The sequence below is a fragment of the Gymnoscopelus braueri genome, assembly GCF_963280865.1.
Source record: "Gymnoscopelus braueri genome assembly, chromosome: 5".
NCBI classification, from domain to species: domain Eukaryota; kingdom Metazoa; phylum Chordata; class Actinopteri; order Myctophiformes; family Myctophidae; genus Gymnoscopelus; species Gymnoscopelus braueri.
The window spans coordinates 32684443-32704482 of record NC_137606.1 but is presented as its reverse complement, the minus strand read 5'-3'; the positions used below and the strand labels follow the sequence as shown (position 1 = coordinate 32704482).

The window sequence follows — 20040 nt, the reverse complement described above, 5'->3', positions numbered from 1 at the left end:
TTTCGTGATATTTTTTACAGTGGGTGGGGGCATTCTGTCCGGTGGCTAAATATGCCTTTTTTTACACAATAAAAAAAGGTCCTGTGGTCTTTGATGGCCAGATGTGAGTTATTGGGGGCTAGAAAAGGCACTGTAAATAATAATAAAGAAAACACCGGGTTATTGTATAAAAAAATACATATTTAGCCACCGGACAGAATGCCCCCACCCACTGTAAAAAAAAATGCTAAAACTATAGAAAGCAGTCAATTTAAACATTTTAACACTCATCTTTTATTTACTTTAATTACAATCTAAAACATAAACCTTGGTAATAAACAAAAAATAGCAGATCTACAAGCTCATAGCGCGGCACCGAGTGCCGCGCTATGAGCTTGTAGATCTGCTATTTTTTAATAGTCAAAGAAATCTAAAAATGACACAGATACTTTCCTGGCTAAATGGGTTAAATGGCTTTTTTAAAAGCCATTTAAGTTATAACTAGGCTAAGTTTGAACTTAGTGTGAGGTGGTGCAACTGGCCCCAGAAGCGCACACAGAAGGAGTATGACTTGTGCATCTTAGACTTCAGTCCTAGTCTGAAAATGTTATGCAAGCTAGCAGTTATTCAATAGGGTCTGGAGCAGTCAGAACTCCCACACAACATCAGGTGGGACCTGGCAGCCATGACAACCAAGCAACTGAAAAATAACAGAGCCTTCTTAAACAAAACAAAAAGTTGTTAGCCCACTAAAACCAATAAACCAATATAAAAACATTTAATGCATTCACAGTCGCAATAGTTTTGCCAACTTATTTTTCACACAAACTAAATAAAGCGGAACACAATCAACAAAACACAAACACCAAAAAAATAACAAAAGCCCAAATGCAACATCACTGAACAAATAAAACTTAAAAAAAAAGAAAGAATAATCCTTTTTACCTCACACCATCCAAAATTACCATTACCATTACCCTCCAGAGACACACCATCAGATGATTGTACACAAGCAGATGATAATAGTATGTTACTCCACTTGATTGCATCAAACACAGTAGTGTAATTCCTTGGACTGATGGAAATTCATTGAAGGATTCTTCATAGTGAGTAGAGTATGGCCTGTAGATTTGAGCAACTAACTAATAGTATTCCTCTGTCAAACCACCTCCTATTGAATAAAGTCTTATTCTTGTATGTCATAATTGTTCCATATATGATTGTTTTACGGAGTCTGTCTACGTCGAGTAAAGTTGTGCTTTTTTATAGCCTGAAAGCTGAAAGTTTCAAGGAGTGGAATATTGTATATATTTAAGTTACACTTTAACAAAATGGCATGCCACCAAAATGATTACTATTTGTATTATGGTTCTACCCCTGTAGTATACTCCAGTTTTCTCTTAGCAGTAGGGTAAACAGCATTGGCTACTGTATGCAGTCATTAATCCAAACTTATCCAACATCAGTCAGCCTTTGCCTTTTGACAAGCTGTGATATCATACTGTACCCCACTTTGTCTTCATGTGTCATTTATTAGTAGTGTGTATGTCAATTTTTTTTTAACATTATTTATGTATTTAATGTATGTTATCTTAAATCAATTGTTTGAATGTTGTTTGTATGTTCATACACATACATCATAAAACTGGTGTTTTAACTGCATTTTTCTGAAGAAAAAAAAAAGATTATCTGATGGCATCATTTAGTTTTCATGATAAACACAAAAATGTCTCCAAAAATAATGTATTAACCAATCATACACACAATTGATAAAATACATGCAAGAGTACTGTAAGTTGTGATAACTCAGCTTGTCAAAAGTCAATATCAGCTAATATATATCCATATCAGCCAGCCGGCTGATATGGATACGTTTGGAATAATGATTGCATACAGTAGGCAATGCTGTTCACCCTGCTGCTACAGTAGGAGAAAACTGGAGTAGACTACAGGGGGAGAACCTTAAATTAAACGAACTGGAGAAGAAACCATGTTATTAACTTACATAATCATACATTTAACCATGTAAACTGTAGAAGGAAACAATGTAAACATTTACTGTAGAATGTCGCTTTTAACTATGAGTCAGTCTAATGGCAGTGTTTGTCCACCAGAAGGTTGAGATGTACAGTAAGCCATTCCCAAGCCAGTTGTCCTCAAAACCCCTTCCCCAATCTTTGTGATTGGCTGAGATGAGTGGAGGGAGTGCTCACTTTGGTTCACGTAATAATAACCTATTCCGGCACGCTCATTGTTGTTTTCAAGTGTTTAAACCCATTCAAATCGGGAAAGCATCTGTGTCATTTTAGATTTTAGCTACCGTATATAGCAACATTAGTTTTTCAGAAAACTTATTTAGAACTGTGGTTTAGAACAGTGGTTGTCAAAAATAGCAGATATAAAAGTTCACAGTGCGTCGCTTCGTGCCGTGTTGCGAGCTTGTACATCTGCTATTTTTGAACAATTTAGAAAAATGTTGAAAGTGTTTGAAAAATGTTGAATCATTTTGAATGTCTTTAACACAACTCTTCTCTTCACTTGCATAGTCATAGTACTTTAAAAAAAATAAAAATAACAATAAAATGTATATAGCGCTTTTCTAAATACTCAAAGTCGCTTTACAAAATAATTTACAAAATAAAAACAACTTAATTAGGAAAAGACTAGTTAAGAAAGTAAAAAATTAAGTAGAATAGGGGGGGTTTATTATGTTTTTTTTTATTCGTTGTTTCTTTTTTTTAATACATGTCCTCCAGTAGAACGTTACCCAACAACACACACACACACACACACACACGGTGGGTATTCAAGGAAAGAAGACAGTCCTCTGAAAAAATACTTCCATATGAAAATAAACTCTAAATACAAATTGTTTAGCTACAGTAGGGTACAGCACGCAGACACCATGTAGACAATTGTGTGTGTCTGTGTGTGTCTGTGTGTGTGTGTGTGTGTGTGTGTGTGCGTGTGCGTGTGCGTGTGTGTGCGTTCATGCTTTGGCCTCCAACATCTCCAGCAGTAGTTTGTGTAGTGGGACATGGTGTTGGTGGTGTAGGCGGAGCAGAGTGACTGCAGCGAGGTCAGCCGTCTGACGGAGCAGTGGGAGGCTCATGAGCAGACGGCCGGCTCGATGTGGATCACACTGGTTCTGCTGGGACTCGTAGTCCTGAAGGGCTTCATGGAGACCATCACAAAACCACTGGACCGAGTCCACACCGTCTACTGGCTCTACATCTACAGCAGAGACAGGGACAGGGAGGATGGGTCAAATAAAGACATGGATAAATAGAGAGTGAGACACTGACAGAAAAGACAAAAACGGTGGGGGAGGCAGGAGACGGTCGAGGTCAGAATCACACACACACACACACGCAGCTGCATCATTTCAGTTTACTGGGAGAGGAGACAGGGTGTCTAAACGTATTGATCACAGAGGAGATAATTATTGATATTGATTGATGTCTGGGAACTGAAGCAGGAGACCTCATTGATCAACTACAAACGTGTTATGGTGTCTGAGAGAGAGGCAGTGTGTCTAAACCATAGAACCATTGGATAGATAGTAGATAGTATTTACGCATGTCCAAAATATCACATATTATGATGGTTTTTCATAATATCACCAGTCACCATAGTGGCGGACTTTACTAGCTTTCCTAACCCAGAAATTATGTAAAAGTCTCCTGACCTCAAAGCCTATTTCTCAAAACCTGCCTATAAGTGCTGCTCTTGGATATCTCACAATTCTTTATTATAACAATTGTTCACCTCAAAACCTTGGCACACTCTATAGTTCTTGCATACTTTCACCTACAGTAGAAGCATTGTTCAGACTTCAACATGTTTATCTAATTTGGGAATAGCCGGCATGTGTTCAAATTTCTGGATTTGTCTTATTATTTAACTTAAGGAATTAAACATGTCCGGGTCATGTTGGATGCTATGTCGACTGCTGCAACAACATACCAACTTTGGGAGAGTTCTGTGGATTGTACTGTGTACACTAGTGGATAGCATCGTTTGGTAGAATTTCTTGCTGTAATATTTTCTGATCAAAAGTCTCAACTCTGGTCTTTTGCCTGTTATAGGTGGAACATTTGGCGTAAAGAGCTGATCTACAATCAGCTATTTTTGGTGAAGTTAGTGTCGAGCAAAAACAGGAAGTGGCCTAGTATAGAGCCCTGGGGAACTCCAGGTTTAAGTGGTTAAAACACATAAAAGGTGTGTGAACACTGCTGCTATACTGCAAGAATAAACAACGTTGCAGGGCATTACTCATAGGCTTTCTACATTCCACTACACTGTGCTGCTCTGCGACTATCTAGCAAAGTCAAGAGACTTTGCTTGAGACTGAAGCTAGGTTGGACGTGATCTCTACAACACTGCCCAAGTGTGTGTGTGTGTGTGTGTGTGTGTGTGTGTGTGTGTGTGTGTGTGTGTGTGTGTGTGTGTGTGTGTGTGTGTGTGTGTGTGTGTGTGTGTGTGTGTGTGTGTGTGTGTGTGTGTGTGTGTGTACCAGAGTTAGCGAGTGAGACGGCCCTCAGTGCCACCACCTCTTCCTGATTCAGCTTCATGGAGTGGTACTTGCTGGACAGGTGACGTAGTGCTTCGTACAAGTCAGCCAGGCCTGTGGCGCGACATTGTTCCTTGTCCAATCGCAAGTTCTCTGCAAAGACAAGCTCCTCCCCTGAGGCCTGGGAGCGCCATGCCACACCCACTAACAGGGCCTCCATCCAACCACTCTGCAGCAGAGATGTCTGATCCACCAATGACAGTTCAGAGAAGCCTGGTGTGTAGGATAGAGCAGAGGTCAATCAACTTTGATACTGAGGTTTCCGATGTAGATGTACTTGTTTGTTTGTTTGTTTGTTTGTTTGTTAGGCAAAGTGTGAGAATATGTCTTTTCAACCCTGTTTGTTTGTTTGTTTGTTTGTTTGTTTGTTTGTTTGTCTGGGGCTAATCTCGAAAACTGCTGGAATGATCAATACCAAATCCCTTGTACCTGCTGCCAGTAGGTGACAGGGGCAAAAACGTAATCTCTGACATGTACTCTGACATGGTGGAGATAATGAATTACAATAAAATGTGTGTACCTGGTATGTGTTTGGCCCAACCAATCAGAAGTAGCAGCTCGCGGTTCAGGAGGTCGCACAGAGTCAGCAGACACCTCAGGCCACTATCATTGGTCGATTTGTCCTCATTGGCAGTCAGGGGGGCGGGATCTGTTACCAGCAGCTGAGAGATCACTTTGTTTCCTCGGAGATGGAAAGTAAACATTAATGTATTGTAATATGTATTAACTATTCTATTTAATATAACTCCAGGTGGTCTGTGTCTGTCTGTGTGTGTCTGTGTGTGTGTGTGTGTGTGTGTGTGTGTGTGTGTGTGTGTGTGTGTGTGTGTGTGTGTGTGTGTGTGTGTGTGTGTGTGTGTGTGTGTGTGTGTGTGTGTGTGTGTACAGTGACGCTTACTGTTACTACTGTTAACAGGGTGTGTGTATGGGGCTCCAGCGTATGGCCCAAGCTCGGAATTCACCCTCCTCTTGTACCTCTGTCTTCCTCCTCTGACGCGATCCAAACGCACACCTGAGGCAGAACAACACACACTCATTCAACCAAACTGCTGTGATGGGAGATGTGCGTCCTCACCAGCTGGCTTAACACACTCACCGCCAAAGGGGAGAATTCTCCCCTTTTTGTCATTTTTTTAATTTTGTTTTTTAATTTCTAAAATGTTTCTCTAATTTTTTAGTATACATTTTTTGTCGTTATTCACAACGAATTAGGAGATATAAAAAATAAAAAAAATCCATTCACTTCAATGTTAATAAAAAAATATTCAAATTTTTTCTATAAAAAAATCAATAAAAACGCTGGCAGTGGGTGAGTACATTATGAATAAATTCTGGCAGTCAATGTAAGGCACTTCACCCATTTTCAACTTAATTTAAAAACGTCATGAAATGGCTTTTTTGTTAGCTGGCCACCTAAGTTGTAAGTTGCTAAGTGAAAACGGAAGCACGTAGTCACACAAAGATTTGTCTGGGTGGGTGGGTGGGTGGGTGGATGGATTACTAACCTTCTCTCATCATACCAGCCTGCAGACATTTGTGGAAGCGACATGCCTGGCAGGCTTTTCTTCTTCTCTTGGTGATCTCACACTGGTCAATCATTGGACAGCTGTACTCGACATTACCTAGGCATGCACACACAGGAGCATGTTTTGTTACTAAACTTCAGCTACAGTTGGCAGAGACAGAGACAGACAGACAGACAGACAGACAGACAGACAGACAGACAGACAGACAGACAGACAGACAGACAGACAGACAGACAGACAGACAGACAGACAGACAGACAGACAGACAGAGAGACAGACAGACAGACAGACAGAGAGAGACAGACAGACAGACGGAGAGACTTTGTTGTATGGAGTTGCATGCAAAAACAATAGCAGTTCTTCAATTGTGAGCTTGAGGCTATGTTTGGCGTGAGACTGTTGTAGGACAAAGTACAAATCAGCCTTTTTGATTGAGCTGTCCTTCACTTCTGCTGGACTTGTTCTTGTTGGTCCATTCTATTTATAAAATAGGCTATTCCTCATTTACATTCAAGCATTTCCGTGGCACACCTATAGCTACTGTATCTACAGGTGATGAGTGTTGATCAATGGAAAATTCCATCCATCCGTATTTGTTGTCTGCACAGGTCTGTTCTGCATTTGCCTGCCTGGCTAAAATACAGGCGCTGTCTATGGTGCTGAAATACAGTGACGCGTTCGATTCCGGTTTAAACCTGGTCAAAGTCCCAGCTCAAGTCTACAATGTAGACTGTAGTGATTTACATTTTAAAAAATCGAAGCCTACTGTAGGCCTACATTTAAAACCCATTTGAATTTCATTGTATTAAAAAAAGCATATATGTTTTATCACAAATCATTCTAGGGAGACGACATTCTACTCTGTTGGGCCTAAACGGCTCTGATCTTTAAATTCCTTGCTTGATTACAATGATGGTGATCTAGGAAAATGAAACGTCACGGTCTGAGGTAGGCTAACAGTAAGCTGAACGCCTTACAAAAACGTAAAAAGAAGGGAGGATAAGTGCTGATGCCACATTAGGACAGCCACAGTTGACAGAATATATCTAGCAAGCATCATCAATCAATAGTTAGTAACTGGGTCGCTAGGATTTGCCTTGGAGAGCTCAGAGCTGACATATTTATAACTATTTCATACCGTTCAAACCAAATCCATTGTATAAAGGAACAGATAGATGAACTCACACAGGCTACAGACGTCGCTTCCCTGTATACCTCGGAGAACTTGAAGTCCAAATAATTATAACTTGATGATCTATAAACCAATAAACACACACCCAGACTTCACACAGAAATCAATTGGCACGACGCCTCCATCTGCCGGGAAACTATAGCAGCCTGCTTTAATTGGCTATTGATTAACATGGTCCATTAATTAAGATTACACACCCCTCAACTTGGCCTCAATTTGTCACACCCGCTGTATGTCTGTCTCTCTCAACTAAACGTCCGTGCTCGCTTTCACAAACACACACACACACACACACACACACACACACACACACACACACACACACACACACACACACACACACACACACACACACACACACACACACACACACACGCACGCACGCACGCGCGCGCGCATGCATGGGGGGGGGGGGGGGTTGGGGGGGGGAGGCGTGCATACCCAACACCAGTGGTGGACAAAGTATGGTTAATGTATACAACTGGATTACTTGCTTAAGTGCTTTTAAAAATACTTAAGTATTCAAAAGTGCAAATTACAAAGTACATTTTCATTTTTATTTCAATGCATTGCTGTATTCAATACAGCAATGCATTGAAATAAAAATGAAAATGTACTTTGTAATTTGCACTTTTGAATACTTAAGTATTGACATTTAGACATTAACAAAATACAATTATTTTCAAGAATTCTTTAAACAAATATCAATAGAAATAGTGAAAATAGCAGATCTACAAGCTCATTTGAAATAGGGCTTAAGTGGTTAGAAGTCAGAAGTACATTATTTGTCTTAAATGTAGTGGAGTGAAAGTATTCAAAAATACAAATACTCAAGTAAAGTACAGATAGTCAAAAAATGTACTTTGCCACCACAGCCCAACTCTCTCTCTCTCTCTCTCTCTCTCTCTCTCTCTCTCTCTCTCTCTCTCTCTCTCTTGTTGGAGGTGATGATTTATGTGCTGATTCTCTGCCTGTTGGTATGCCTATGCATCGAACGATGCTGAGTCGGCAGAAGCGGACTTCGCGCCGCTCTGCACGGTCACTCTCTCGCCTAACGGCCTGGTGCTTCACAGAGTTCAAGTACGCTTCTGACTGCGCGAGAGATAACTCTCTCACACTATCATGCTCTATCTACTCTATCTCCTCTCTCTCTATCTCTCTCTCACTCACCTTGTATAGTCCTCTTGAAGAAAGCTTTGCAAGCTTCGCAGGAAGCCACGCCGTAGTGGAAACCTGAGGCAAAGTCACCGCAGATCAGACAGAACCTCTTGGTTGCTACCAGGTGGTCATATCTCAGGACAGAGTCCACCTGAGCGGAGAACTGCATCACACTGTTGACACGTTTGTCGATTCTGCTGCTGATAGCACTTGTATCACTGGAGCTGGAGTTGTCCGGAGAGCCAGGGTTGAGGGAGTGAGTTCTGGAGAAGAGGCTGTATGAACTGCAGTCGGACTCGGAGGCTGGGCTGTCGAGAGGGACGGCTGGGTGAGGTGGGCTGAATGACACGGTCCTTTCCAGCGGGAAGCCTGAGCTAGGAGGGCCGATTAAGAGGCATGAGGGCTTGGTGGGAGACGGTACCTCATCACCAGAGCAAGAAAGAACCCATGCTGATGGAAAGAGTACATTATGCTGAACAGGGTTCAAGTAAACCTGCATTATGGTTTATTAACGATCTCTGCTGGCTGGCCAAACTCAAACATATGTATGTGCATGTAAGGAATTCCCAATGCAGCTACGCCCAAATATGTTGTCTAACTTCAATGTGTGGTCATGGCATCAGGCGCAAACAAATCAGTCAGCTCCATATATGGAGCTCTAGAACAATCACTATATAGAGTTTGGGTTGATATTCATGACCAAATATGGCAATGGCCGGCCGGAGGACCACGACAACAGAAGGGTGACATAAAATCTGTATGTGTTTTATTCTGGATGAGAGTTTATACTAAATCACATAATATGAATAACACACAGAAACATGCTAGGCTTCTGACTGGAATAACAGAATAGACAGAGTGATGATAAAGGCTTGCTCCTTACCTGGGTGTGTTGTTGAGGAAGTAGCTGTCAGTCAGACAGAGGTCCTTCAGGTCCATTCTCTTGCTAAGATTGAACCTTGTGTAAAATCTGTCTCCTCCAATGTCTCCTTGTCCTCCCTGTCCTCTCAACACAGAACCAGAAGTGTTTGTAATATCTCACTTCGACCAAATAGAGCAGAGTTGAAGGTGTCTTGGATCTTAAGCACGGTGCATTCAATATAGTCAGTGTGCATTCAAGCCAGTCAGCGTTTCAAGCCAGTCAGTGTCCTGTCAAGCCAAAAACGTATGAATAAAAAACTCTTGCTATCAATACTTGTGACACTGTCACTGTTTTTAAGTTGTTTATGTCCAACCTTGAACTGCCTAGTGACTCATGTGTTCAATATAAGTGTCAGCACATCCCCCAGGGAAGACTTGCAAGGATTCTTAGGCTGAGGTATAAGTCAACGAATTATTCCTAAAGAAAATGTCTTGTTGTTTTCTGTTCAACGCAACAAACAGAAGAAAACAACCAACTCTCGCCAATACAGATTAGTGTAGACGAGTATAGAGACTGACGCTGACAGAGAGAGAGAGAGAGAGACACAGGACTGACTTCTCAGAAGGTTTATATCTGATGGCCTCTGTTATGGAAGGGTGGGACCTTGTGGATCAGCCAATCAGCGAGTGTTGTTTTCCGAGGGATTGACAGCTTGGATCATGTCTATTGATCAGGATGATGACAGATGTAGGACACTGAACTGATGTCTCCTACAAGCTTAACTATCTGACTGCTTAATAACTGTGTGTGTTATTTCGTCATCATTAAGTCTTTAAGTATTGCAATTATATTTCATATTATTGTATTAACTTGTTATTGGTGTACTTTGTGCTGGAAAATGAACCGTTGAGTTGGAGGATCTCATCTGTTTCTTTTGGGTTAAATGTGCTTATTTGTAACGTGTTGTTTATGTTTTGTTTTCTCACAAGTAAAAAACTGCTTCAGGTGTAACACATTAGCCTATATGCAGCATCTTACCTCAAGAACACTGGTTTAATTGTAAAACAGACTACACAGTAAAATCTGTGACTGTGACTGTTAAAACTATCTAACTAAAACTCTACTTACCTGGGATGCTGGTTACAGTAGGCCTAAGTCTTCCCACAAGGGGAACACTTCAATTTAGCTGAGAAAGGGAGGAGGGAGAGGAGAAGAACAAGAGATTGGAGGAGTGAGGGAATGAGGGAACACACGCACACACAATATGTGTGTGTGTGTGTGTGTGTGTGTGTGTGTGTGTGTGTGTGTGTGTGTGTGTGTGTGTGTGTGTGTGTGCACACTGTGCGCACTAATCTTGGAATCAGAGGCTTCAGTCGGTGTGCCTTATCTGAATTATTGTAGGATGTACTGTGTCATAATAACTGAAGAACTAGGCCTATCTGTCTGTCTGTCTGTCTGTCTGTCTGTCTGTCTGTCTGTCTGTCTGTCTGTCTGTCTGTCTGTCTGTCTGTCTGTCTGTCTGTCTGTCTGTTTGTCTGTCTGCATACAAAACATTTAGTCACATGTTATACAGTCATCTGGAGCATTAATGACGCCTTTGATAAAGATGTTGAAAAACAACCATAGACATAGGCTATACTTGGGCACCCATATGGAGAGAAACATTCTGTTTCTCAGATCAGAACACAGTACGCTGTGTTGATCATTTCAGAACAGAGAACATCCTGTTTATCAGTTCAATCAGTTCCAACTCTCAGGTTGAAGGTGTTGACCTCTCATTCAAACAGACAGTGTATTGCTGGATTACAGCCTGTCAGGCTGTCCTGCAGGGCTAATCTCACCAACACTGTATCAGCAGCCTGCAGCACGTCGCACACACACACACACAACTGACCTGTTACTTGTTTGTATTTCAGGGTTGCACTCCCCCTGCTGGTGAGAGACTGAAGAAGGATTCTATTCATGATACTGACAAGATACTGACGGTGACCATGTGTTACGACTCAATGTTGGAAGGGGATGAGAGTGTAACATACATGTACTGTATATTAAAAGAGTCAGGAGGAAAAAGGAAAAGGTTAAACAAGGTTGCAAAAACTAGGGATTTATTAAGAAACACAATAATGGTTAACAAAACCACCATAATGAATTAAAGGACACCGACAATTTACTCAAGTGGAAGCACACTCTCCTAAAGAGAATCACAATTGCCTGTCACTACAGGTAACCACCATATACCTCACACTCTCTAGAAGAGAGACAGTCACCTGTCAGTACAGGTACTGTAACTCACTACACCAAAAGCTAAAGTAAACTTAGAACACACAGCCTGTCAGCCAGGAGTTGAATCACAGTGCAGCATGTTTCTCAGGGCCTTTTGTACACCAGGCAGTGAGTGGGTGTCACTCACTGCACTGGTGTTAATGAAGGGTCGGAAGGGAGAAGGACCTGGAAAAGACTCAAAAAACATGACACGCACATAAACACTGAACCCATGACACCATGATTTTGACAAGATACTGACATGATACTGACCATGATACTGACATGATACTGACCATGATACTGACATGATACTGACCAAGATACTGACCAGATACTGAAAAAAGGGTAGGATATGCACATCCCCAAAAATAATCAAGTGAAGAAAAAGGGAATGTCCGCACACGATAGGCTGCACTCCCGTCTTTTATTTTAACCAAACAACGTTTCACCCATGCATACTTGATGAGGCCCTGCATGGGCGAAACATTGTTTGGTTAAAATCGTCTGTGGACATTCACTGATATGATACTGATATGATACTGACATGATACTAACATGATACTGACCATGATACTGATATGATGACCATGATACTAACATGATACTGACCATGATACTGATATGATGACCATGATACTAACATGATACTGACCATGATACTGATATGATGACCATGATACTAACATGATACTGACCATGATACTGATATGATGACCATGATACTAACATGATACTGACCATGATACTGATATGACACAGCCGTGTCACAGGGATGTCACTCATTCCCTGTCACATCAGAACTCTGTCACAGCACTGTTACCATGGTAACATGGATATTGGAAAGGGGCACTGGCCCAAAAAAGGTTGAGAAAGGATTGTTGTATAAATTGTCTCAAGCTGTGGATCAAAGGCAAACTATCTGGATACCAGAGCTCTGGAACCTTTAGGGATTAAAATAATGAATCTGTTATGAACCATTATAATGAAACACATGCCATAAGGATGAAACTGTTGAACAAAAGACAACAACACAAAATTCTCAATAAAGCATGTGCAAATGTATTTTTTTCCAAACAAAGATAAAAAAGGTAATCATTGGTCAAATAAAAGAACAAAAAACAAATACCAGAGACTACAACATTTAAAAATGTACAAAACATTGTGTGAACACAGACAGACGGCCTGGTTTTGTACAGTGCATAATGTTAAAATCAACTTTAGGTGCTGAGGAATAAAGGGAAAGATTACCTTTTTTTCATATCAAATCATCAAATATAAAGTATAACATAAAGTAAATACATACATAGGAACAATAAACAAAGTCCTAATAGCTGGAACAGCTTTCATTTGGTAAAAACAAAACAAAAGAGTATTTTGTAAAAACGTAAATAATATGTACATGGTATTGGCACCCATTAACAGCATTTCCATATTGTTAGTTGAAGACAGAGTTGAGCTTCCAGTCACCTTTCTCCTATGGTACATTCACACTGTGGAGCTTGCAGCCTCCATCTGGTTTCAACGCAAGTTAGGCCATAACATTTAAACTGCCATAGGAATAAATCGTTGCTGCCGGCCAGAAACCTCCTATCTCCATATTCTTTTAGTGTTTTTTCGTAAATTAATGTCCAACTTGATCATCCTACAGCGTCGCACAAAAGCATCAAAAGTAGCAGATTCACAAGCTCATTTTCAGCTTGTAAATCTGTTACTTTTGCTACATCTGAATTTCAATCCTGAAAAGTAACAGTTTTGGACATATGAGGTTTCCACCCAACAGAGACGAAATGTACGGAGACGTCAGTAATACTTGAAAATCACATTCATTACTTCTATAAAAAGTCACCAGGTAAACACATAAATGAAATAGAAAAAGAACATAAATTAGGAGAAGGAGAAGCTATTGGCAGACAAGATGGACTGAGGATGAGGAATTTGGTTCAGAGCTTTTGTGTTGTACAAATAATGTACAAATCATCTAATTTATGTATGATTATATGTAATAAATCCTGCAGCCATAATGATTTGTCACCTTCCAATGACTCTTTACGTTAGACAGAACTTTAATCTTTGTCTTTTCTTCGGATTATGTCAAAATAAACCAAACCATTACCTACAGTGACCAGGTAAGGGTGCTGATATGTTTCACGTCTGTTAGGCCAAGTGTTCAATGACTGGACTGGCCCAGGATCAGCTAAATTAAATGACTTGTTCAGGTGCAGCAAAGCTGGTTTAGCCCATAACATAGCTAAGCCAAACCAACCTAGTCTACTGGAGGAAAATGTAGGTTCGTTTTTAGACTAATTCAGGCTGTTTATGACAGGTAAGTTAAGCTAAAATAGTCTGAACTATGGCGAGCTCATCTGAGTTACACTAAGCAAAGCTTAGAGATTGCAATGTCACAGGTCTGTTTTCTGTAGGTGTCCAAACAAACCTAGTCTAAAAGTATGTTTACATTTCTAACATTAGGCTCATACAGCATAAAAATGTTGCCAGACCTCAGAAAGTATTCAATTTGTTGTGCATGAACTAATGATGTAACAACATGCAACTGGCCCGCACACGTCCAAATACTTTTGGTCCCCTACTGTACATCTCTATCAATGAAAAGAGATGTACAAAAAAATAGATTTCACACGGTTCACTCTCAAATTACAGCCGAACAGTCTTTAACCTCATATTCATTGTTTCATTTGGAGAAGAGAGAGTAAACAATATTGTCCAACTCACGCTCACATGTATTTTCACAAAATCATTCATAGGTTTTACAGTAGCGTTCTGTTCCACCTCTTAAATAAAGCTCTCTTCAAGAAAATACAGAGAGGAAACAAATGATTCTATTTTATGTTTCACTTAAAGGGGAAGACCACCCATTTTCAATATTTAACTATGTCATTAATATAGCATAAAGGAGTTGTGTGGAAATAAGAAAAAATTTAAATGTTAAAAATTTTAAATTTTAAACCCAAATTGATTTTGGGTTTAACATTGCAAATTACACCGTGATGACTCATCATGGTGTAATTTGCAATGTTAAACCCAAAATCATTTTGGGTTTAAAATTTAAAATTTTTAACATTTAAAATTTTTCTTATTTCCACACAACTCCTTTATGCTATATTAATGACATAGTTAAATATTGAAAATGGGTGGTCTTCCCCTTTAAATTGTTAATGTATATGTTCACCTGATTGATGTTAAATCTTATCTGAATATTTAGCTTCTATATTTTGTCTTCCTGTGGTGACCTTTTGTTTTGCAATTTGATGCAGCCTTTTAATTTTTTAAAACTCATTTTAATTGAAATATTTGATATTTGATATCTAAGTAATGTTTATCAATAAAACAGGTTTTACAAAAAAAAGGTTACTTGCGGGGCCCATTAATCCATAGATAAGCTTAAAGAATGGGCCCATCAGAGACTTAATAATTTAATTTAATTTACTCTTTTTTTTATCTTTTTCATTTTGTATGGGAGATTAAGCTTCACTTTCATTCATATTCTCTTTAAAAAAGAAAAAAGAAAAAGACGAAAAGTATGCTCACACCAATAAACTTTAGATGTCTGGTATTCAAACTAGACTAGACTTTTGGAGGTAGTCTAGTTTTACATGATTTGTTTTCTAGGGCTGGAATAGTTTTAAGAGTCTAGCACATCTTGAGTGGAGGCAGCAAAAACACCACTTCTGGCTCAAGGATGCAGTGGTGAAAAAATGACTGTCCTGGTTTGTTTTGGCCCTGAAACTGAAACCTAAGGACTTCTGAATCCTTAATAAGCTCATCTAAGGTGAATGTGATGAAAGCAGGTGGGTTCTACGCGGTCACACAGTGGTTGGGTCTGCGGGACATCTCATATCCTCGCCTACAGACACAGCGGTATGAACCTTCCGTGTTCACACAGCGAGCGTTCACACACTCATATTCCACCTCCCGATGGTGCTCACACTCATTTATGTCTGGGGGGAGAGAGAGAGAGAGAGAGAGAGAGAGAGAGAGAGAGAGAGAGAGAGGGGGTAGATATTTATAAAAGAGAAAAACATGGTATAGAAGCTGCATTGTTTGATTCATAAATAATGAATCAAATATTTTATTCTATGCAGAAAGGATTTGAAAAGTCAAATAGTATTCATACATTTCTATATGAGTCTGTGTGTCTGTGATTGACTCTCCTAGCTGAGGCACAAACTTCTTAAGTAAATGTTGAAAATGTGTACTTGGATCATTACCTATCATATATACCGTAATATACTGTATATAATTTCCTTTGAATTGTATCATATATCAGAATTAATGTTGGGCAATATTACTTAGGAAAGTAATATGTTACTTATTACTTCTTTAAAAAGGAATATTATATTACTTATTACTTGAAAATATTACTCTTGTAAAGAATGATATATTATATTATATTACTATATACACTTATTTGTATAGTTTTTCTGCATATTCCATTTTGGAACAATACTAAATATTCTTACAGGAGTAGTCAAAAATCAACCAAACAGCAGAACTAAACACATTGAAGATAGCCGCACAAAGTTTACAATGGACAACAATGTTTGTATCTTTGACTGACACAAATTTAAAAGAATGACAATACTTCCAAGTGTTGTTGAAAGTATGCATGAGTAGTACATGGCTTCATTTTTGAGCCACGGACGGACCTGCGCCAGGCCACAGACCTGCACGTATACAACATAACTTTGCACGATGGCGCATGCTTAAAAAGAACAGATCTACAAGCTAACATCCTGTACCATCGCAAAGTGTTGATAGCTTGTCACAAACTTCCACTCTGCCGCTTAAACGGGCTGCTCTAGGGATCTGCAGCTGACTGCTGGACACAGACACACCGTGTCACCGGCTCATAGACAATACAACCGATACAGCCAAGAGAGAGCGCTTTTATCTCGGTCAGAAACAAAAACAAATCACGTTCATTGTAACGAGTACTTGGATCAGTAATATGTAATAATAATACTGCTTTGGCAGCTGTAATAAGTTACACTACTCTGGGTACTTTTACTGGGTAAAGTAATAATATTACAGTAACGCGTTACTGCCCAACACTGATCATAATATGTCTGATCATATATGTTATTACTGTATATCATATTATATTATATTATGTTATGTTATATTGCCTCTGCAGGTCATGGAGGTCATGTCCAGCTCATATCCTTGGTAACAGTCACAGGTGTAACCCTCGGCGACACGGATACACCTGCCGTTCTCACAGCCGTGCAGTATCCCACAATCCTCGGCGGTACTCAGACCAGCGTATGAGTCATAACGTCCTGGAGGAGACAAGAACAGAAAGATAAAGAGACAGACAGTCACATATAGAGACAGACAGACAGACAGACAGACAGACAGACAGACAGACAGACAGACAGACAGACAGACAGACAAACAGTCTGTCTATAAATAAAAACTCTAAATAGTTTTGTGTGTGTGGTTAAAGTCCCCAGGTCTGATGTATGGGTTTGAGCAACTTAATCATAGTTTTGAATGTTGGGTTCAGGTCCCATAATTAATAATACATTTATTTTTTTCTTCTTCTTTTTTTAAAGATTTATTTTTGGGCTTTTATGGCTTTATTTTTATAGGACAGTAGACTGACAGGAAATAGGGAGAGAGATTGGGAGGGACACGCAGAAAAGGTCGTCGGGATCGGGATTCGAACCCGCGACACGCTGTCAGGCATTGCAGCCAGGTGCCCATACCGCCACATCAGCGGCCCGGCCCAATAATACAGTCATTTCAAATCAATTTTAATATGCCGGGGTTTAAGTCCCAATATATCCATGTGAGTTACAGTCCTGTTTGCTATGTTTGAATCCCACTTGGTGGTGTGGGTTTTATTACAACTCTGTCGGCAACAGCCCTGCCTTACAACCTAAATTAGAATCAATTAACATCCAATAATGACGAGCACAACTCACTTTCATACACCCTGCGAGGTCCTCCTGCGCCTCCTCCTCTGAAGGGAGGCCCCGCTCTCCACGGCTCCGCCCCTCCTTCCTCCACCTCTTCCTCAGCGTAAGGCACTGCTCCAGGGAGGGGGGCCAGGCTCAGAGGCCTCCCCCCTGCCACGGCGGGGGGGAGAGGCCGCGCTCCGAAGGCCCTCTCAGACCGGGGGTCCACAGGGAGGAGCCGGAAGGGCGGAGTCCTGGGAGGGGCAGAGTCTGGGGAGGCGCCATAGTCTCCCTCGTCATAGTAACCACCCGCACTGGAGGAGAAGGAGAGAAGAGATGGTTTCAGTCTACTAATGGTTTAACAATGAGATAATGATAACAAACGTTATCAAGAGGGTTTATTTGTCACTACTCATACAGGTACAAGAAGAAGCAAAATGCAAGTATGTGAGCTCCTTTAAAGCATTCTGAAACAACAGCGTACAATGACAGAAATAAAAACTATTACAAAATACAAAGAATGTACCCAAAAGAGCTTAATAATATTGACCATATACAATGTTAATTGTGTGTGTGTGTGTGTGTGTGTGTGTGTGTGTGTGTGTGTGTGCGTGCGCGCGCGCGCTTGTGTACCCATATCCAGTGGGCCTGTAGGCTCCATCAGGCACACCATAGCCATCAGGTACTCTCCCTCTGAAACGAGAGCTGCTGCCCCCTGCTGGTGAGTAGTCATCATAACTACCATACTCTCTACCTGGAACTACAGCTGGGGAGTAAGGAGATCCATAAGGAGGAGCTGAGAGGAGAGGAGAGGAGAGGAGAGGAGAGGGTTTTTTACCTAAAGGATCAAGTTTATTATATATTATATCCCAATTTGTGCTGAACCGAAGCAGATGAAGAACTCTAAAAGACACAATAAACATAGATAGAACTAAATGTATTATAGACATAAACACGCACAAAATCCAGATCACAATCATGATTATCATAGTCATGACATCATAATCATGTGTCCACAGCAGCAAGGCAATAACAACAACCACCCACCCACCCACACACCCACCCAATCGTAGATAGCAGACCATGACCATATTGCACCATAGAAAACTAAACAAAAAAACATCAGCTCATCATTAGCATCCTCCCAAGATGGTGATGGGCCTGTTCAACTGTCCCCACAGCTGAACAACAGCTACCTCCTCCTGCGTCCATCATTGATGGCACAAATGGAAGTAGGTATAAATGAGAATTTATGTTTCTAGTTGCAGGGGGTCCTTTAATCATGGGTCGGAAGGCAAGAGCCTGCATTCAGGATTCAGGGGATGAGAGCTTTTCCGCTCTAATAGATGTCGCGTTCTTAAGCACCTGCTTGTCATATGACTCAATCAGCTGAATTGTACCCCCACAATCTTACTGGCTCCCCTCACAACCCCGTTAAGGGCATTTTTCTGTCTAACGCCAAGGTTTCCATACCAACAAATAAGAGAAAAGGAAATGACAGACTCCGTAGAACAAAATCAATGATTTTTTATCAACCTGAAATTTGGCTAGCTTGCTTAAACAGAAGAGGCGCTGCTGACCTTTCTTACACACCATTTAAGTATTGAAATCAAATTTCAGACGATTGTCAATGCTGAGATAATGTATAAGTGGTTACCAAATCCACTGTCTGGCCATTTATGACACTACTCTGAGAAGCTGGTGGAGATCGTATAAAATCAATGCACACGTCTTTAGTCCTTGTGACATTAAGTTGTAGGAATGCCTCTTCACACCAGGAAACAAAATGTGAATCTTTATGACCTGATCATCATATCATCATGTTTACTGACATAACAGCACATCAATGGAATCAATATCATGCCATATATCATACCTCCTCCTCCAGGACCCAGTCTGGACCCAGATTCAGGTGAATCTCGGTCAAGGGAGCTCTCTGGGAAAGGTGGGGGAAGAACAGAGCTACACAGAGTAGCATAGTCCTCTGGAGAGAGAGAGAGAGAGAGAGAGAGAGAGAGAGAGAGAGAGAGAGAGAGAGAGAGAGAGAGAGAGAGAGAGAGAGAGAGAGAGAGAGAGAGAGAGAGAGAGAGAGAGAGAGAGAGAGAGAGAGAGAGAGAGAGAGATAGAGGGATACAGACAGACAGACAGACAGACAGACAGACAGACAGACAGACAGACAGACAGACAGACAGACAGACAGACAGACAGACAGACAGACAGACAGACAGACAGACAGACAGACAGACAGACAGATATACAGAGAGTGATATAGAGACAGAAAGAGAGAAAGACACATCGGGAGAGAAAGATACAGAGAGAAATACAGAGAGAAAGACAGAGATAAACAGAGGTAGAGAGAGAGAGAGAGAGAGAGAGAGAGAGAGAGAGAGAGAGAGAGAGAGAGAGAGAGGGGGATCAGACATGAAGCAACATGATCTCCATACTTAACTTGTAATTAATTGTAATGTATCATCTTATAACTAATCACTGTTATGATACTGCAACAATTTGCTGATTTATGATTATCATATTACCATGTTGTTACTTTGTACCGTTTTGTATTTTTG

General features: G+C 40.5%; 2 protein-coding genes across 6 annotated transcripts in view; both read right to left on the bottom strand.

The window, feature by feature from the left end:
* Window positions 1–2968: 2968 nt before the first annotated feature.
* Window positions 2969–9367, bottom strand: esrrd (estrogen-related receptor delta; the record flags this gene model as incomplete). The annotated part of the gene is made up of 7 exons (XM_080429181.1): window positions 2969–3213; window positions 4496–4765; window positions 5073–5234; window positions 5451–5564; window positions 6058–6174; window positions 8441–8802; window positions 9312–9367. 7 exons carry the CDS (start codon window positions 9365–9367, stop codon window positions 2969–2971), a joined length of 1326 nt encoding a protein of 441 aa, XP_080285307.1.
* A 5307-nt stretch (window positions 9368–14674) lies between these two features.
* The window catches only part of ltbp4 (latent transforming growth factor beta binding protein 4), a 56935-nt gene continuing 51569 nt past the window's right edge, over window positions 14675–20040 (bottom strand). For all 5 annotated transcript variants that reach the window (XM_080428006.1, XM_080428009.1, XM_080428008.1 and 2 more), the window contains 5 exons: window positions 19350–19457; window positions 18107–18269; window positions 17501–17787; window positions 16700–16852; window positions 14675–15511 (listed from right to left, as the gene is read on the bottom strand). In XM_080428006.1, the coding sequence (XP_080284132.1) occupies window positions 15369–15511; window positions 16700–16852; window positions 17501–17787; window positions 18107–18269; window positions 19350–19457 (854 nt within the window). In that variant the 3' untranslated portion in view covers window positions 14675–15368. The remainder of the gene's footprint in view (window positions 15512–16699; window positions 16853–17500; window positions 17788–18106; window positions 18270–19349; window positions 19458–20040) is intronic.